General features: G+C 36.4%; 1 protein-coding gene across 1 annotated transcript in view; it reads left to right on the plus strand.

Annotated features, from left to right (window-relative positions):
* The window catches only part of LOC150092892 (uncharacterized), a 63719-nt gene extending 49865 nt beyond the window's left edge, over window positions 1–13854 (plus strand). Inside the window, exons 4-5 of the mRNA XM_090413829.1 lie at window positions 12567–12619; window positions 13657–13854. Coding sequence (XP_090269955.1) covers window positions 12567–12619; window positions 13657–13737 — 134 coding nt within the window. The 3' untranslated portion in view covers window positions 13738–13854. The remainder of the gene's footprint in view (window positions 1–12566; window positions 12620–13656) is intronic.
* The last annotated feature ends 5099 nt before the right edge of the window (window positions 13855–18953 follow it).

Genomic DNA, 18953 nt, shown 5'->3' on the forward strand with positions numbered 1-18953 from the left:
GATGACCCTAGGTATACAATTTAATATTGCTTCCTCCAGATGACCCTTATACATGGGTGCCTTCACACAAACTCACCTGCTTCCACCATAATTGCTTAAGTTTTTTCCTGAATTTGCACTTCTGCATGCTTGGTGAACAAAGCTCTGTTTAGACACCTAACACCAAAACCATTTAGATGCAGTCCATCAGAATTGTACAGATCCTTCTTTCCATCAGACACAGACCACAGATCCTACATCATTCCTTCTGCACAATCTACATATAGACTCATTGGCTATCAATGCCCTCCTCCTCGGTATGATAGAAGTGACTTACAATCTTCACCTTCTCGTTCTTCAGTTTTGTCTCTTCTAACTCCTTTACATCCTCCCTCATAGAATACGTCTCGCCTCTCAAATCATTTGTGCCAACCAAAACAATAATTTCCTTCGACTTACCTTTTTTGCATCTGGATGGTGTGGCTTATATCATGAATTTTTGCACAAGGGTAACATGATTTTGTCACACTTTCATTATGTACTCCCCTGATCATTGAGTCTCTGCACATAATTTTCTACTTGTTGTGTTTTTCTTTTTTGTTCACTCACTCTTTATTACTGCTTTGGACTGCTTGCTTCTTTCTCTTCTCAGTCCTGCTAATCTCTTTCCACTTCTGCAATTTTTCAATTTCATGCTTTGTCCTGTGAAGAATAACATTCAAACATGCCATTTCTTTAATTATCTCCATTGCATTTTCCTCTTTCTCTACAGCTGCACATTTGATATTAATTCCAATATTTTCCATCCTATCATCAAGATTGTCCATTTGCTGCATTCTGGTCTCTTAATAGGCACTCACTTTTGAAACATTTAATGCAAACTCCTTCTCCAGTTTCAGTTTACTTCCACATATCCTTTAATTTTCGAGACAAATACATTTCACACACGCACTGCACTACACAAAATACTGCAAAAGTCTGTTTAAGATTTAACCATTATGCCTCTGTTTGGTGACAGTGATCATGCGGTAATCACTTGGGAAGTGACTAAGTTTATGAATGTTCCTTTCAGAAAAGGTTACATGCTGAACCACAAAACAGGAAATTATGACCAATTGAGGAGTATACTGAGTTCAGTGGAATGGGATCGGTTGCTAGATGGAAAGGGTATCGACAGTGCATGGGAAGCATTTAAACAATACTTAAATGATGAGATATTGAATGTGTCCCTAGAGTTCAAAGAATAAATAGGGTAGGAGTCAAATGGATGTGTAATCTTATTAAGCAAGAGATTCGTAAGAAAAGGATGATGTGGAAGGATTACCGTGTGCATAAGGATAATATCCATTATGAAAATTATAAGCAGCAGGCTAGAATAATCACAAGTCTATTATTTTGAGTATGAAAAGAAACTGGCTCTGCATGCTAAAGATAACTTGCAAGAATTCTATCGATATGCTGTAAGTAAAAGAAAAAATTAATATGAAAGAATAACTCTTCTAAATGCAGATGGTGTGAGGTTGTTCAACTAACGAGTGCCCATTTTGTTAAAAGCTATCAATCTGGTGTATAACATTGAGATCACTGCTACCTCTTCACTGGATGAAGAAACTCAGGTATGAGGATGAGCTATTAGAGCTGTTGCACAAACTGAATAAGAATTCAGCAATAAGGACTGATGGGATATCAGCACATGCGCTAAAAAAGTGTTCAGTTGAACTGGCTATTCCTTTGACCAGGCTGTTTAATATGAGTCTCAGAACAGGGAAGATTCCACAGGAATGGAAAGAATGTATGGTAATTCCATTGCACAAGGGTCGTGCAAACACCAATATATCCAACTTTCAACCAATTAGTATCTCAGGAGTGGTGGTGAAGATTTTGGAAAAATTAGTTAGGGCTCACATTCACAAATGGGTTGACAGTGAATCTCTACTTTGCAATGAGTAACATGGGTTTACTAAGGTAAGGTCATGTTTCAGCAACTTGCTCACATTCTATAACAATGTTACCATTGAACTAGACAAGGGGAATGGATACACTATGATGTGGTGTATCCATTCCCAGCTTACAGATTACAGCATGGTAGACTGTTGCATAAATTGGAGAATATGGGTTTGGGTTATAGAATATTAGCATGGATAAGAGATATCAAAAAGTGGTTAATGGGGATGTGAGTTTGCAAGATTTAAGGTAACCAGTGGTGTACCACAAGGATCAGTGCTTGGTTCACTGTTATTCAATCTGTACATTAATGATATTGAGAAGTGACATACAGCTATTTGCTGATGATGCAAAGATAGGCAAAGGTAATCAGGAATGCTGCTGATATGCAGTACTTGCAGAATGATTTGAATAGGCTGGAACATGATTGTCAATTCAATGTCAGTAAATGGAAATTCATTCACTTTGGCGTGATTAAATATCCAATGTCATATTATACAGTTTAATGCAGCAAAATGTAAGGTCTTGAGGTTTGGGAAACATCGATGGGATGCAGCATACTCTATGGGAGGAGTTATGCTGGAGGAAGTAGAGGAGACAAGAGATCTGGGGTTGATGGTTGATAGAAATCTGAAGTTTAGGGGACATATTGCAAAGGTGGTGAAGGTAACACAGAGGATTGCTGCAATTATGAGAAGGACACTGACCTGCAGAGATAAGAGGGTTATCATTCCGTTGGACAAGTCTCTGATCAGACCACACTTGGACTATTGTTCTCAGATTTGGTCTCCAGGATTTAAAGGGGATAAATTAACTGTGGAAAGGATACAAAGACGGATGACAAAGATGGTTTCAGGACTGTACAAGGATAGTTACGAGGATCAGCTGAGGGAATGTGGTCTGCAGAGTTTGGTGGATAGAAGAAGGAGAGGTGATAGGATTGAGACTTTTAAACTGTTGAGAGGTGGTTACAGGGTTGACACTGGGGAGTTCTTTCGCTTGGTTGAACAGCGGGAAGGAGTGATGACAAGAGGCCATCCCTGGAAGTTACGAAAGGAAACTGTGAGCAAGAGGGTGAGGAGTGGTTTCTTTGCGTAGAGGGTGGTTGAACCATGGAATGTATTGCCTGATGGAGTGGTGAGAGCAAGAACGGTCAATGAGTTTAAGGAGTGGTATGATAGACTTTGTGTTTCTTAGGGGGGGGGATCTCCCCTCGATGAGTCTTGACAGACTTTATGTTCTTAGGAAGGACCTCCCACGATGAGTCTTTCGACTCCATGGAGGCCTGAAAATAATAATAATAATAATAAAAATAATAATATTGATGGGATTATGCTAACAGAAACTGATGAGGCTAGGGATCTTGGAGTGTTAGTAGATAGGAAGTTGAAGTTAAGGGGCCATGTAGCAAAGATTGCAAATACAACTCAAAAGATAACTGCAATGCTGAAGTTCCACATGTAAAGATAAGGATGTCATTTTGCCTCTTTACAAAGCCTTGATAAGACCTCACTTGAACTACTGTGTACAGGTATGGTCTCCTGGTTTCCATTGTGATTCTGGTATGGTGGAGAGACTGCAAAGGAGAGTGTTAAAATTGATATCAGGATTGTGGAATACTGATTATGAAGGCAGCTTGAGAATTTGTGGACTGCAGACACTAGCAAACAGGAGAAAGAGGGGATGATATGATTGAGACTTACAAACTTCTGAAAGGGTCATACAGGATTTCAGTTGATGCAATTTTTCAATTTATGGAGGGTGGGGAAAGGACAAGAGGGCATCCTTGGAAGCTGAGAATGAATGTGGCTAAGAAGGGGGTGAAGGCTAGATTTTTCTCTCATAGGTGCATGGTTGGGATGGATTGCCATTGAATGTGAGTGCAAGCGGTGTGAATGAATTAAAAAATAAATATGATAGCTGGTGTGTGTTGTATGTGGCCTCCCTCGATGAGTCCCTGGAGGTCTCTCTTAATAATAATAATAATAATAATTCAAATCACCTGACAATGTGTTCTTTGCCGCCATTGTTGTACCATGCATTGGGGCCATACCAACTATATTGTATTTAAACAACAACAAAAAAAAAATACAAGTTTACTTACAAAAGCTAAATAACTCAGTCAATCACACATCCGTTTAAAACAAAAACTACGATAAGTTAACCTAATATTATCAACTAAAATACGAAAAAGTTACCCTTCTGGAGTGCTAATAACTTCCCTGCACATTACTCCACCTAACAGTATATGATAATGATAAAATCCTTAGCCCATCCACGATACACAATGTACTTTAGGTTTACTTTTCATGGGAGCAACGTAAAAGTTTTTTATGTTGCTCTTTACACAGTACTAAACTACTATAGATTGACCAACCAGAGTTGACCCCCCGGGATGGGGGAAGGGACCCTAGCACCCCCCCAAACAAAAAATATAAAAAAATACTAGAAATTTTTCCTAAATAAAATTCTTTTTTTTTTAAATTTATGTTGTGTTGTGTCTTCTATTTCTATACCACTTATGAATTAGCGATCATTGCAGATGCTCAGTCATAGGTTGAAGTGTGTATTCTTAAATCATCTACTCAACTTTCCCCCCCCCCCCAAGATTAAATCCTGAGTGCATTACTGTGTGGCATAATAATTACTCTTTAGGGTCTAGTGTCCATTCCTCAACCTTCCAATATCTCTCTGTCTTCTTCCTACTGGCTCTTCTTGTCTTCTGGTTCTAACTCCATGTCCTGTTTGACTTGGTCTCTCTCTCTCTCTCTCTCTCTCTCTCTCTCCCCTTTTTGACCAATCCTCTCTTATACATGGGTGTGACTGAAACAAAGAAGACAAAAATAGGCGAGATCTTTTTAAGCAACAAATAGAAAATGTTATTTTCAGGCAGTAACAATTGGGAAAAAAGAGGGAGTAGCTATAGTATTCAACACTAAATATGAAGATAATTTTCTTGAATGGCAGGCAGTATTAAGTAGAGTGATGTGGGTTAATATCAGAATGGGGAACTGGACAATGAGACTTATTTGTGCTTATGGTCCCACAGAAGGTTCTACCAAGGAAGAAATTGAGAAATTTTGTGAGGCATTAGAGAAGGCAGCTGGCACAATGAAAAAAAGGAAAAGTTGGTGCTTGTTGGAGATCTAAACAGCAGAGTAGGAAATGATTATGAGACATATAGCAATGTTTTGGGAAAATTTGGAGAAAAGAGCAAAGCTAATAATAATGGTAAATGCCTGCTGGATTTCTGTTCAGGACATAGATTAGTATACTGTATTACTAATCTGTCCTGATATATTGGAACAATGTATATTACCATGTTACAAAGATAAAAATTTGCACAAATTCACATGGAGAGAAGATGCAAGAAATAAGCAAAGTCTCATGAACTATATTATAGCTGATAGCGATGTTTTCCCACTGGTTCAGGACACAAGAGTATACAGAGGATTTGAAATAAGAAGTGATGACTATCTTGTTTTGAGCAGGATAAAACTGAATATATCGAAAAGAAGAGTGTGTAAAAAAAGTTTTAAAATGAATCAAAATTGAGCAGACTCAAATACACAAAACATCATTGAAGAAAAAAAAGAACCAAACTTTGGAGTTTCATTGGCAGACTCTGAAGAAAACATTGATTGATTCAGCCAGAGAGACATGTGGTGCTGATGTCTGTAAGGATAGAAAAAGAGGCAGTCAAGGAAAAGAAGAAAGCACATCAAAAGTTCCTAGCAAGTAAGTCAACTTGTGCACTTAGAGAACACAGAGAAACATATAAGAAAGTGAAATGCATAAAATTAGCTGAACAAAAGTCATGGGAAGACTTTGGTAAATACATAGAAAATAAATATCAAGAAGGTGGCAAAATATTTTGGAGGCTATTGAAAAAGCTTAGAAATGGAGAAGAAAGTACTGTAAAAGGAATCAGGGATGATAAAGGTGACATGAAAACTGCTAAATGAAACAAGCAGTGTCAGCACGGTGGTAAAAACTCCCAACAGGAATGCAATCAGGAATACATATCCATACTTGAAGTAGAAAAAGTCATCAAAAACCTGAAATATGGGAAAGGCAGCTGGAATACATGAAATTTGACCAGAAATGCTTACATATGGAGTTATAAAAGTTTTACAGTGACTACAATTCACAATTCAGAAGACCTGGTCAGAGGACGATTAGAAAAGATCTCTCAAAGTGTCCATCTGTAAAAAAGGGAAATAAAACTGACTGTGAGAATTACAAAGGTATTTCCATGCTGGTATTCCTGGTAAGATTTATGCAAGTATAAAAAATTGTGAAAGGGAAGCTTGATGAAGAACAATCTTGATTCATACCAGATTGTTCTTCATCAAATAGAGGTTGTCAGGATAGGATTTGCACTTTAAGACAAATAGTTGAGAAATCTTGGAAATATAACAAGGATTTGTATTTAAGTTTTGTTGATCTTGAAAAGGCATATGACAAGTTGCCAAAAAGTAAGCTGTTTAAAACACTAGTTATAAGGTGTAAATGGGACATTATATCAAGCAATACATATATTTAAGCTGTAAGTTGGCAGTTAGACATGTTGTTTGCTTGATGTTATAGGTGTGTGACAAATGTGCATGTTATATCCACTGTTATTCATTATCTATATGAATCACATTATGAAGGAAAGTGGTATTAATTCTGATATCAAAATTGGTGATGTTAATCTTAGCTCTTACTTTATCTTTATGCAGATGATGTTATACTTCTGAATAAATCTAGTACAAGTCTGCAAGATTCCCTGCTAAATTGAATAACTGTTGTAACAGATATGGTATGAAGGTCAGCAGTAACAAGACAAAGACAATGAAAATAGACAGAAACACACGAACTGTATCTTGAATGATGAGCCTATAGAACAAGTAAAACATTTCAGTTATCTAGGCACAATTTTAAGTGAAGATGGCGAATTAAATATGGAAATAGACAACAGAATTAGTAAAACTGGTATGGTAGCAAATCAGTTGAATAAATTCATATGGAATAAGACAAATTAGTCAAATCACAAAATTAGCTGTATATAAGACAATGTTCAAACCAATTTTAACTTATGGATCTAGATCTCAGAGCTGGGTTAGAAACACTTGGTCAAAGACTGGAGACCTCAGATACAAGAGTTTTGAGAAAGATTAGTAGAGTGAGCAGATGACATCAATGGTAGTATCCCATTAAAAATTAGGATATTAGAAAAGAACTTGCCATCGTTAGCATTTGGGAATGTATTAGTAGAGCTAATCTCATGTGATGTGGTCACTTAAAATAGAAAGGGAGAGGAAAGATTAGCAAAACAAGTCTTCTTTGCCAGGTTGGCAGAAAAAAGATCCAGTGGAAGACCAACATGTAGGTGGATTGATACAGTAAAAAGTGTCTTAAAATACATAAATATAAGATCTGATAATATTGGAGTTCACAGATTAATTTGGAGGAAAATTGTTGATTGGAAGTTTATTTTGCACTTGGTTAGAGTATAATAAATTTAGTTTAATCCTTTATCCAAGTATAAACAAACAAAGTTTGCGCCTGAAAATATCTTCAGGACTGAGATAAAGTGGTGCAACTCCGAGCAAAGGTGGACCAAGCTCTCATCACTCCTTGTCTCAGTATCTCCCATAATGCAAAGAATTATGGGAGATACTGAGTACGGACATGTATACTACTATGCATTAAGCAAAGGGCCACTATCCAGACCAGTTTCGACCTTTTATTGAGGTTTCGTCAGCGGGAGGCAGACCCAAATGTGGAGATACTAAGGCAGAAGCAATAGGAGAGGTCATATTTACCTATATGGGCAGCCAACAGGTGTACCACCTTATTATTGAATTACTCTGGATTTAGAGAAAGATGTTGGAAGTTTATTTTGCACTTGATTAGACTATAATAAATTTAGTTTAATCCTTTATCCAAGTATAAGCAAACAAAGTAGTTTGCGCCTGAAAATATCTTCAGGACTGAGTTAAGGTGGTGCAACTCCGAGCAAAGGTGGACCAAGCTCTCATCACTCCTTGTTTCAGTATCTCCCATAATGCAAAGCACATCTCCTCGCGGACATGTATACTGCTATGCATTAAGGGAAGGGCCACTACCCAGACCGGTTTTGACCTTTATTGAGGTCTCGTCAGTGGGAGGCAGACCCAAACGTGGAGATACTAAAGGATTAAACTAAATTTATTATAGTCTAAATCCAGAGTAATTCAATAATAAGGTGGTACACCTGTTGGCAGCCCTTATAGGTAAATATGAACTCTCCTATTGCTTCTGCCTTAGTATCTCCACATTTGGGTCTGCCTCCCATGCTGGATATATATATGAGAGGCGCTGCTTGGGGTAGGTTTTTGCCTGTTTCTGAGTAGAGCCATCACTGAGATTGTGGCTCTGTCTGGTGGTGGGGCGAACCTGCCACTGGGTAGAGCCAACGCTGAGAAGTTGTTCTTGGTGGTGGGGTGAGCCTGTCACTGAGTGGAACAACGCTGAGTTGGGTGATCTTTCGGGATCGTCTAATTTTTTGACAGGTTTTAGAGATGTGCTTTGCATTATGGGAGATACTGAGACAAGGAGTGATGAGAGCTTGGTCCACCTTTGCTCAGAGTTACCTGGTGTTAGATCCTAAATAAAGGAATCTTGGAAAGAAATCATTCATTTGGAATCTAACATATGAAACTTGCTGACAAAAAGAAATACCTGCACATCAGCTGTAATTAAAAGTGAAACTTCTTCACTTGATGTAAAATTTGAATTCTCTATTTCAAGTGCCTTATATTTAAGCTGATGTGATTATATTAAGATTTCATTTTTAAGTATGTCTAAAAAGAGAGATAATCTGATTTAAATTTAAGCCTCACTTAAGCTATGTAAAATTCATCTAAAACGTTGCTAAGTAATAATTCCTGGAAGGCATAACGCTACACGTGTACAGCGTAACGCTAGTGGCTATAGCTTACTCAGAAAATTACTTTGCCATGTATTCTGTGAAATCCAAGTATAACAGTGTCTTAAAGCGAAGGATGAACCCAAAGAGGTGAAAAGATAAGAGCCGTGTACAAAAAGGGGACTGAGAAAAGAGGGTGCGCTATAGAAGAATATAAGGGTTGAGTCCGTATCGGAAGGGTCTCTCTCTGGTCATAACGCTTTCCTGTTTTGGTAGTTCGGAAGTTAGCGGGCAGGTTCGCGTAAGGAATGGGGTGAAGTCTGTGATAAGATGTTGGACTGCGAGCGTTCTTAAGATTTCAGTCTGTTTTCGGCAGAAGGAATGAAGATAGTATAACCTCTACGTTGGTGTATGGACAGCCAATAGATGAGAAGTATCCAGACATACACATGGTGCAGAACAACGCGGAAAAAGCTCGGTAAGGTGCAATTACTCTAATTTTGTGTGAAAGTTCATTAGAAGAGAGAAGATTGTTTACGAATGTGAAATTAAGAACTGCATTCTAAAGAACTCTGTGGACAGTCTCTATTTAGAAAGTTAACTTCCTTTGAGAGTAAGAAGAATTGTTTGGAAGAGATCTTTTGTAATTTTGTATGTGATAGGATTAACTTCATGCGATAGGAATAGTAGAATTTAGTATCTCAGTAACATTAGAATGTTTGTTAGTTTTCTCTTGCGAGTAATACTACTGAAAGGTATTTAGCTTAACTTCATATCATTTGCTATATATCCCAATGTGCAGTTACTGTGTTTAGCATGCCTTATAAGATTTAATTAGTTTAGAATGTGTTAATCTCTTAGTTCGAGTTTTATTTAGTATTGAGCATAATTGAGTGTATGAATTTTGTATTGTGATTTAGATATTCCAATAAACATGTCATATTTACCTGAACCTGAGTCATGCCTGATTACGATTCCAACTTACCACTTATAAAAATAGAACCTATTTTGGCAGGAAGGATTTAGAGAGTGAATATAATAATAGATTTAAGTTGCGACTGCAATAATCTAAATCTATACAGCAATTTAAGTAAGATATTGTGTAACTAATCTTCAGACTCTAGTATTGTCTCCCTGAGCAAGGATCTTTTCTGCTATAGGATATTGGCTGGCACAGCAAAATATAAATTTGTCAGTATCTGAAGAGGAAACAATCCTAGATATAAGAATAAGATTAAAGTAAGAGAATAAAGAAGGAAAGGTAAATATATAACAATAGAGCAGCTGGTAGGATTTTGATTGTATAAGGTTTTAGGTAAGAAAGGAAAGTAAGTAAATAAACCATAAAGTAAATCATATAGCATAGAACAACTTTTTAACACTGGTATTGCACCACCTTACCCAGGATTTAATTGGAATCAACACACTGGAGCCGTCTTCCTAGACATCTCAAAGGCCTTCGATAAGATCTGGCACCAAGGCCTCCTCTATAAACTTATCATTGCTAACCTTCCACTAAACATGATACACCTGATCAAATCATACCTCTCCAACAGGAGGATGCAAATCAAAATCAATAAAAGTCTCAACCCAACGGAAAATCCTCGCTGGAGTTCCTCAAGGATCACTGCTAGCCCTGATCCTGTTCAACATCTATATGGTAGACATCCCTCAAAATCCTCTCACATCCACCATCGCCCTTTATGCTGATGACACGGCTATTCTAGCCAGATCTCGTCAACTATATCTCGTTACCAAAAAACTACAAGACACCATCCTGAATCTAGAAAAATGGTTTAAGAGTGGCGACTACAATTAAACCATCAGAAAAGCAAAACGATACTCTTCACAAGAAGACGAGCATCCCCCAAAGGATACATCACCTTGTTCAACTCCAAAATTCCCTGGAAAACTGAAGCAAAATACCTCGGAATAATTCTCGATAAGCGATTATGCTTCAACAGCCACATCAAGAGCACATGCACCAAAGCTTCAAAAGTTATCGCCCAGCTATACCCCTTGATCAATAGACACACAGCAAACTAAGCTCAAGAAACAAAATTCTACTGTACAAGACAGTGATCCGTCCCACAGTTATATATGCCTCCCCAGCCTGGAGCCATACCTCCAAGACAAACATCCTCAAGCTACAAAGATTACAGAACAAGTGCCTGCAAATGATACTGGACGCCCCGTGGTTCATCAGGAATGCCCAGATCCACCGGGACATAAATATCCCCTACATCTCTCCACTACCATGCTCCCTAGCAGAAAAATTCTTTATGAAGACATCTACGCATCCAAACCAACTAATTCAGCAAGTCGGAAACTATGACGGTAATGACCACTGGAAACAAACGACCGAAAGCCATCCTAACACTCAATGACGAGTAACCACTTCTGCCCATTCAGGGCGAGCTAAAATAGCTCACAAATCTCTCCCATCACTGCTCCCGAAACAGACAACAGGGAATATGAAAAGCGTCAAGCTTCACCCTCTGTGCCATATATGTCCTGCGTCCTGTACCACCTTACCTCAGTCCTGAAGATATTTTCAGGAGCAAACTTTGTTTGCTTACAATTGGATAAAGGATTAAACTAAATTTATTATAGTCTAACCAAATGCAAAATAAATTCCAACAGCTTTCTCTAAATTCAGAGTAATTCAATAATAAGGTGGTACATCTGTTGGCAGCCCGTATAGGTAAATATGACCTCTCCTATTGCTTCCGCCTTAGTATCTCCACGTTTGGTTCTGCCTCCCACTGACGCGACCTCAATAAAGGTCGAAACTAGTCTGGGTAGTGGCCCTTCCCTTAATGCATTGCAGTATACATGTCCGCAAGGAGATGTGCTTTGCATTATGGGAGATACTGAGACAAGGAGTGATGAGAGTTTGATCCCCCTTTGCTCAGAGTTGCCTGCTGTTGCACCACCTTACCTCAGTCCTGAAGATATTTTCAGGTGCAAACTTTGTTTGCTTACACTTGGATAAAGGATTAAACTAAACTTATTTTTGTTGATTGTAAGTTAGTAAGTGTAACTTTTTCATGTGGTACTATCATAATTATCCTGTGCATCCTCTGAGGGTGCATATCAGGGATTTGACGATGATGGTTCAGCGAATTTGACCTGACTATCAGATTATTAAAATTTACATGATTTCAGAACCATTTGTTTCCTTCAGTGTATAGAAGAAAGCTTTAATTACTTTCCTGTAAGCAAGCAGTTGTTTGTCATACAATGTCCATATGAGAGTCCACACCTATTCCTGTCAACACTTGACACTGCACCAACCAAATTAATCATGTTATATTCCGAAATAGCCCTACTAAGGTGACCTTGGCTCGAGAGATAAATGGTTAATTTTGAAAACACTTAAATATTTTGCTTAACTTGTTATACATATTCTGCTTAGCTTTTATTTATCAAATAGCATAAGTCACTATATATACTACAGCGATTTACAAATCATTGTTGGATGCCTTTCAGAATAACTCAGTAATAATTTGTTTTAAGACAACAATATTAGCTAGAAAGATTTGTTCTTATTCAGCAGTACGTACTATTGGGAGAGATGACTCCCCCACAGAAAGTTAATGCCTTTACCCATTGAAAACTTTATTTTAGTTGTATTCTTGAAAATTCTTGTATCATAAATTGAGAAATTAATTATTTAAGGTATACTACAGCCATCTGAGAGTGAAAGTAAATCAGTTTGGTTAACAATTATTCATTACATTTTTAGGACCACGTGGAATTCCTGGATTACCTGGCTATAAGGGCAGAAAAGGAACTCCCGTAAGTCATAAATCTTTTTTTAAAATTATTTTTGTTCATCTATATCTTTTTTTTAAAAGAAGTTTGAATAGAGATAGGTCTAAAATTATTTCCTATGACTCAGATAAAATAAACACTAAGTAGATATTATGATAGAAATTAAATTAAAAATTAAAAAGCAGAATTAAAAATTAATCACATAATTCTTTTTTAACTTTGTCTAGATGTTTGTTATAACAACAGAATGTCCAGTTATGTTTCATGACCACTGTCACTGCAGTGGTTTGAAAGACTGGAATAAGAATTTTTTTTTTTTTTTAAATCTATATACAATTAGAATTCAAAATGGAAAAAAAAAAAGGTAATTCATATCTGAAACACATACACAGACAACTACAATGGTGAAGTGTATTATTTTTTTGAGATCACTTTCCAAAACTCAGTAAGTTTGAGGCAATGATTCATATTTAAATTAGGCTGATGAATGAGAGCTTCGCAACTTTCTTTATATGATTTTTCTATTATAAATAACTTGTAAAGTTATTTATAATAGAAAAGTCTTTTCTATTATAAATTTATTCTTTTGCCACATATATTCATTTCATGTGTTGGACAAATAAGATTTTGCAGTTCATGTTAGTCTTTTGGAAAGAAAAAAGGCTAAGGTATTACAGAAAGATTGCATAAAAGCAGTTGTGAAATTTTGATTCATCAGCCCAATTTAAATAAAAATGAATGTGTTTATGTGTATGTATTGTTACATATTACTTTTTTCATTCTAGATCTATTCAAATCTTATATTTTTAACACATCCTTTCATAATTGTTATTCTTCACTTTTAAACAATTTAGTTGTAATAGCAAGACTTCACTGAAAATTCTGTGGTCACTAATAAACAACAACTCTCTTATGAATGTTGTTGCTTATTAGTGACAATACTCATTAATAAACAACAACATTCATAAGAAAAAGAGAATTTTATTGGTAGCAGAAATAAGTTGTTTTTTTGTCTGAACTTTTACTATACTTATTTTCAAAGCAATTTTTTTTTTAAACAGAAAATGTCCCTTCAAGATGTAGACCAGATGGTGTCAATAATAGCAAGTGATGTCTGTCCTAAATATTGCCCAAAGTATTAATTTTTATTTTGTATTTTTGTCTTTCTTTAGATTGATGTTATGCTTAATTTTTTATAAAGGAAAGCCTCATTTTGTAAACTAAGAAAAAAAAAAAAGTGGAAATTTTTGAAATCATAACATTTGTTCTGTCATAATTCACAATGTTCAATTATGAATTAAAGTTCACAATAATACACAAATAGTACCAATTTATATAAATTTTTTAAGCTTTCTCAAAAAGTATATGATATTTTTGATATGATATGAATATTGTATAAGTTATTCATATACAATATGGCACAATAAAAAAAAAAAAAAACAGAAATGAACTTTGACACCTGTTTACTCCATAATATACTAGGGTGGTCTGAAAAGTTCTCGGCCTAACAATGAAAAAACTGATTTATTATTTCAAAATTATTTTTATTTTTCAACATAATCTCCCTTAAGACTAATACATTTATTCCAGCGATGCTCCAGCGGCATTATCCCATCCCTGTAGTGGTTCTCAGTAAGATCTGCAAAATACCTCTCTACCAGCTGCAATCACTTCTTGATCGAAGAAAAACGCTGACCAACGAGGAAGAGTTTTAGTTTAGGGAAGAGATAGAAGTCAGAGGAAGCCAAATCTGGGGAATGGGGTGGATGTTCCAACAATTCATAGTGCAGATCCCTTAATTTTCCTATTGTCAAAACACCTTTGTGGGCAGATGCATTATCCTGATGAAAGATGATTTTTTTCTTCTGCAAACCGGGTCTTTTCTCACGAAGTTTTTCATCTAATCTTGTTATACGATCGGAATAATATTCCCTGGTTATTATTTTATCCTTTTCAAGATAATTAATAAACAAAATGCCTTTAGCATCCCAGAAACACTGATACGATGACCTTTCCTCCTGATGGAACCGACTTTGTCTTCTTTGGGGCTGAACAACCAGCTTCTGTCCACTGTTTGGATTCTGGTGTGTAATGGTGAATCCAAGTTTCATCCATAGTAATAAATCGATGCACAAAATCAGTTTTATTCTTGTTAAAATGCTCCAAGCACTGTTCAGAGATTTTCATGTGAGTGCATTTTATTTTTGATCTGCTATGAACAAGTGCTGCACCCATCTTGCGCAAAGCTTTTTCATATGCAATTCTTCATGCAAAATATATCCTACACGTTCGTTTGAAATGCCTAGTCTCAGCAATTTCACGCACTTTGACTCACCGGTCATCCAAATACCATATCATGCACTTTATCAATGATTTCTGGTGTTGTTACATCCTTCACGTGGATCATCTTCAAGGCTAGTACAGCCACATTTAAACTTGGCAGCCCATTTCTTAATTGTTGAAAACGAAGAAGAGTGTCAGTAAACTTTTATGAGAATGAATTTCTTTCGAAAGAATTTTATACCCAACAACACTCAATTTTATCCATTTCAAGGGATAGAGACAAACGTTTGCTTCAGACAGCTGTATAAAACAAACTACTTGATAGAATAACTTGCGATTTGATTTCACGTGGATGTTATGACAGATTATTACAGAACTTAAAGAAAATAAATAAATTTTGCCGAGTGTTGCCATCTATGGTTGAGGCCAAGAACTTTTCAGACCACCCTAGTATATATGTATATATGTATATATATATATATATATATATATATATATATATATTGTAGTTATCCAGTACTGTGTTTTCTTGCATCATACTGTACATTTAACTGATACATATAAAATAAAAATAATTTGAACTTATTTATGCACCTTTTTTTTTTAATAATCTAGCGTATTAATACATCATATAACTATGAAACATTGTTGTGAATATATATAATTTTAAAAGCAGATAAATTTAGAATTATAATTTATCATCATCATCATCAAATTCCTGCCATGTACCCTCAAGGGGTGTACAGGATATGATAGTACTACATGAAAAAAATTACATTATTACTAACTTCCTATCTACAATTTTCCCCCAAATCAGTCTGTTACTTGTCAAGACTCCAACATTATCAGATCTTATATTTCTATCGTCTAAGGCACTTTGTACCATATCAATCCACCTATATCTTGGTCTTCTGCTGGGTCGTTTTGCTGCCAACCTTGCAGAGAATACTTGTTTTGCTAATCTTTCCTCGCCCATTCTGTTCAAGTGACCATACCACCTGAGATTAGCTCTGCTAACGCATTCCTGGATGCTGACAATGTCAAGTTCTTTCCTAATATCCTCATTTTTAATATGATATTGCCATTGATGCCATCTGTTCACGCCTATAATCTTTCTCAGAACTCTCATATCTGCAGTCTCTAGTCTTTGGTCAAGTGTTTTACTTCTGACCCAGCTCTCAGATCCATAAGTTAAAACTGGTTTGAACACTGTCTTGTATACAGCTAATTTAGTGTTCCGACTAATTTCTCTCTTATTCCATATGAATTTATTCAATTGACTTCCCATCATACCAGCTTTGCTGATTCTGTTGTCTATTTCTATATTTAATTTACCATCTTCAGTAAAAATCGTGCCTAAGTAGCTGAAATGTTTTACTTGTTCCACAGGTTCTCCATTCACAACACAGTTGACATTTTCAATGAGTCTGCCTATTTTCATTATCTTCGTCTTTTTATTGCTGACCTTCATACCATATCTATTACAACAGCTATTCAATTTAGTCAGAGAATCTTGCAGACTTGTAGCAGATTTATTTAGAAGTATAACATCATCCGCATAAAGCAAAGAGCTGACATTAACATCTCCAATTTTGATATCATGTTTAATACCACTTTCCTTTATAATATGATTCTAACTGCTGACTTATAACTCAAATAAAGACTGAGTATTGCTTGATATAATGCCCCACTGACATATAACTGCAGCGTATTGAATAGCTTCTCTCTTGGCACCTTGTCATATGCCTTTTCCAAATCGACAAAACTTAAATACAGATCTTTGTTATATTCCCATGCTTTCTCGACTATTTGTCGTAAAGTGAAAATCTGATCCTGACAGCCTCTATTTGGCCTGAATCCAGCTTGTTCTTCACCAAGCTTTTCTTCCACAATTCTTCTCAACCATTTCTCAAGTATAATTGCATAGATCTTGCCAGGAACACTCAGTAGGGAAATACCTCTGTAATTCTCACATTCAGTTTTATTTCCCTTTTTATATATGGGTACTATGAGAGCTCTACTCCAATCGTCGGGAATTCGTCCCCCTGTCTGGGCTTTCTGAACTATGCCGTGCAGCCACTGTAAGACTCTTATACCACCATACTTCAGCATTTCTGGTCGAATATCATCTACTCCTGCTGCCTTTCCACATTTCAAGCCTTTGATGACTTTTTCTACTTCAAGTATGGATATGCATTCCTGACTGCATGCATGGTCAGGAATGCATATTTTTTACCACTGTGCTGTCATCACTGCTTGTTTCATGTAGCAGTTTTTCAAAGTAATTATTCCACACCTCAAGGATATCTTTTTCTCCCATTTTCATGTCACCTTTATCGTCTCTAGCTCCTTTTACAGCACTCTTTCCTCCATTCCTAAGCTTCTTCAACAATCTCCAGAACATTTTGCCACCTTCTTGATATTTATTTTCTATATTCTTGCCAAAGTCCTCCCATGACTTTTGTTTAGCTAGTTTTACACAGTATTTAGCATTCTTGTATTTGTCTCTATATTCTCTAAGAGCACAAGCTGACTTATTTGACAGGAACTTTTGATATGCTTTCTTCTTTTCCTTCACTGCCTCTTTAACTTCCCGTGGGAAGTTAAAGAGGCAGTGAAAAAATCAGAACTCCCCACCAGGGAGTTCTGATTTTTTTATCCTTGCAGACAACCTCACCACATGCCTCTCTGGCAGAATCAATCAATGTTTTCTTCAGAGTTTGCCACTGAATCTACAAGGTTTGATTCCTGTTCTCAAACTCTTTCATTTTTTCTTCAATAATCTGTGTATTTTAGTCTACAGTTCACATCTGAGAGCTGCTCAACTTTTATTCGCTTTAAAACTTTCTTATATGTTATTCTTTTCAATATGAAATTCAATTTTATCCTGCTCAAGACTAAATAGTGATCACTTCCAATTTCAAATCCTCTGTACACTCTGGTGTCCTGCACCAGGGAGAAAACATCACTATCAACAATAACATAGTCAATGAGACTTTCCTTATTCCTAGCCTCTTCTCTCCATGTGAATTTGTGCACATTTTTATGTTGGAACATGGTGTTAGTAATAACCAGTCCATGTCCTGAGCAGAAATCCAACAAATATTTGCCATTATTATTAGCTTTGCTCTTTTCTCCAAATTTTCCCAAAATATTTTTGTATGTCTCACGATCATTTCCTGCTCTGCTATTTAGATCCCCAACAAGGACCAACTTTTCCCTTTTCATTGTGTCAGTTGCTTTTTCTAAAGCCTCAAAAAATTCCTCCACTTCTACCTTAGTAGAACCTTCTGTTGGACCATAGGCACAAATAAGTCTCATTGTCCAGTTCCCCATTCTCATATTTGCCCACATTACTCTACTTGAGACTGACTGCCATTCAAGAAGATTAGCCTCGTATTTTGTGTTGAATACTATGGCTGCTACTCCTTTTCCTTGATTGTCATTGCCTGAATATAACATTTTGTATTTATTGCTCAGAAAGATCTTACCAGTTTTTGTCTTTTTTGTTTCAGTCACCCCTATTATGTGGATCTGGTACTTATCTAAATCCTCAGCTAGCTCCATTTCTTTGCCATTCAGGCTTCTTACGTTGATAGTACCGATCTTTAACTCTGGTGATGTTGAGTTGGGGTTTGTTTTCAGATTTGTTCCAGTAGCTGACTTTTCACTGTTTGCCTGGTTCCCTGGCGAAAACAACGGGGGCCTTGTTTAACCAGGCCACGCCCCAGCTGGCATGAAATTTTGTCATGTTGTACCATCATTTTTAATTTTGGTTTAACCAGTAAGAATACAATTTGGTTGGCTAAATCCCAAATTGCCAGCCCATCCTCGTTCGTTCAGTATCCAAGTAGATACCCAACAGGGCGCACCACGAGAAGGTGAGGTTTGGACATTAGGTCAGAAGCCCTGGTCGGTTCTCCGCATTCCTTTAAAGGCTATGTGGAGGTCTCCTCTCAGTTATATAGCTTTGACTCTTAAGCACCCTAATTATAATTTATGATACTCTTTATTTCCATAGATTATGTAACTGAATCTATGTACACATTATGTTACCAAATATTTATTGTAAGAA

The sequence above is a fragment of the Typopeltis vanoorti genome, chromosome 24 (genome assembly GCF_054136105.1).
Source record: "Typopeltis vanoorti isolate ZY-2024b chromosome 24, IOZ_Tvanoo_1.0, whole genome shotgun sequence".
NCBI classification, from domain to species: Eukaryota; Metazoa; Arthropoda; class Arachnida; order Uropygi; family Thelyphonidae; genus Typopeltis; species Typopeltis vanoorti.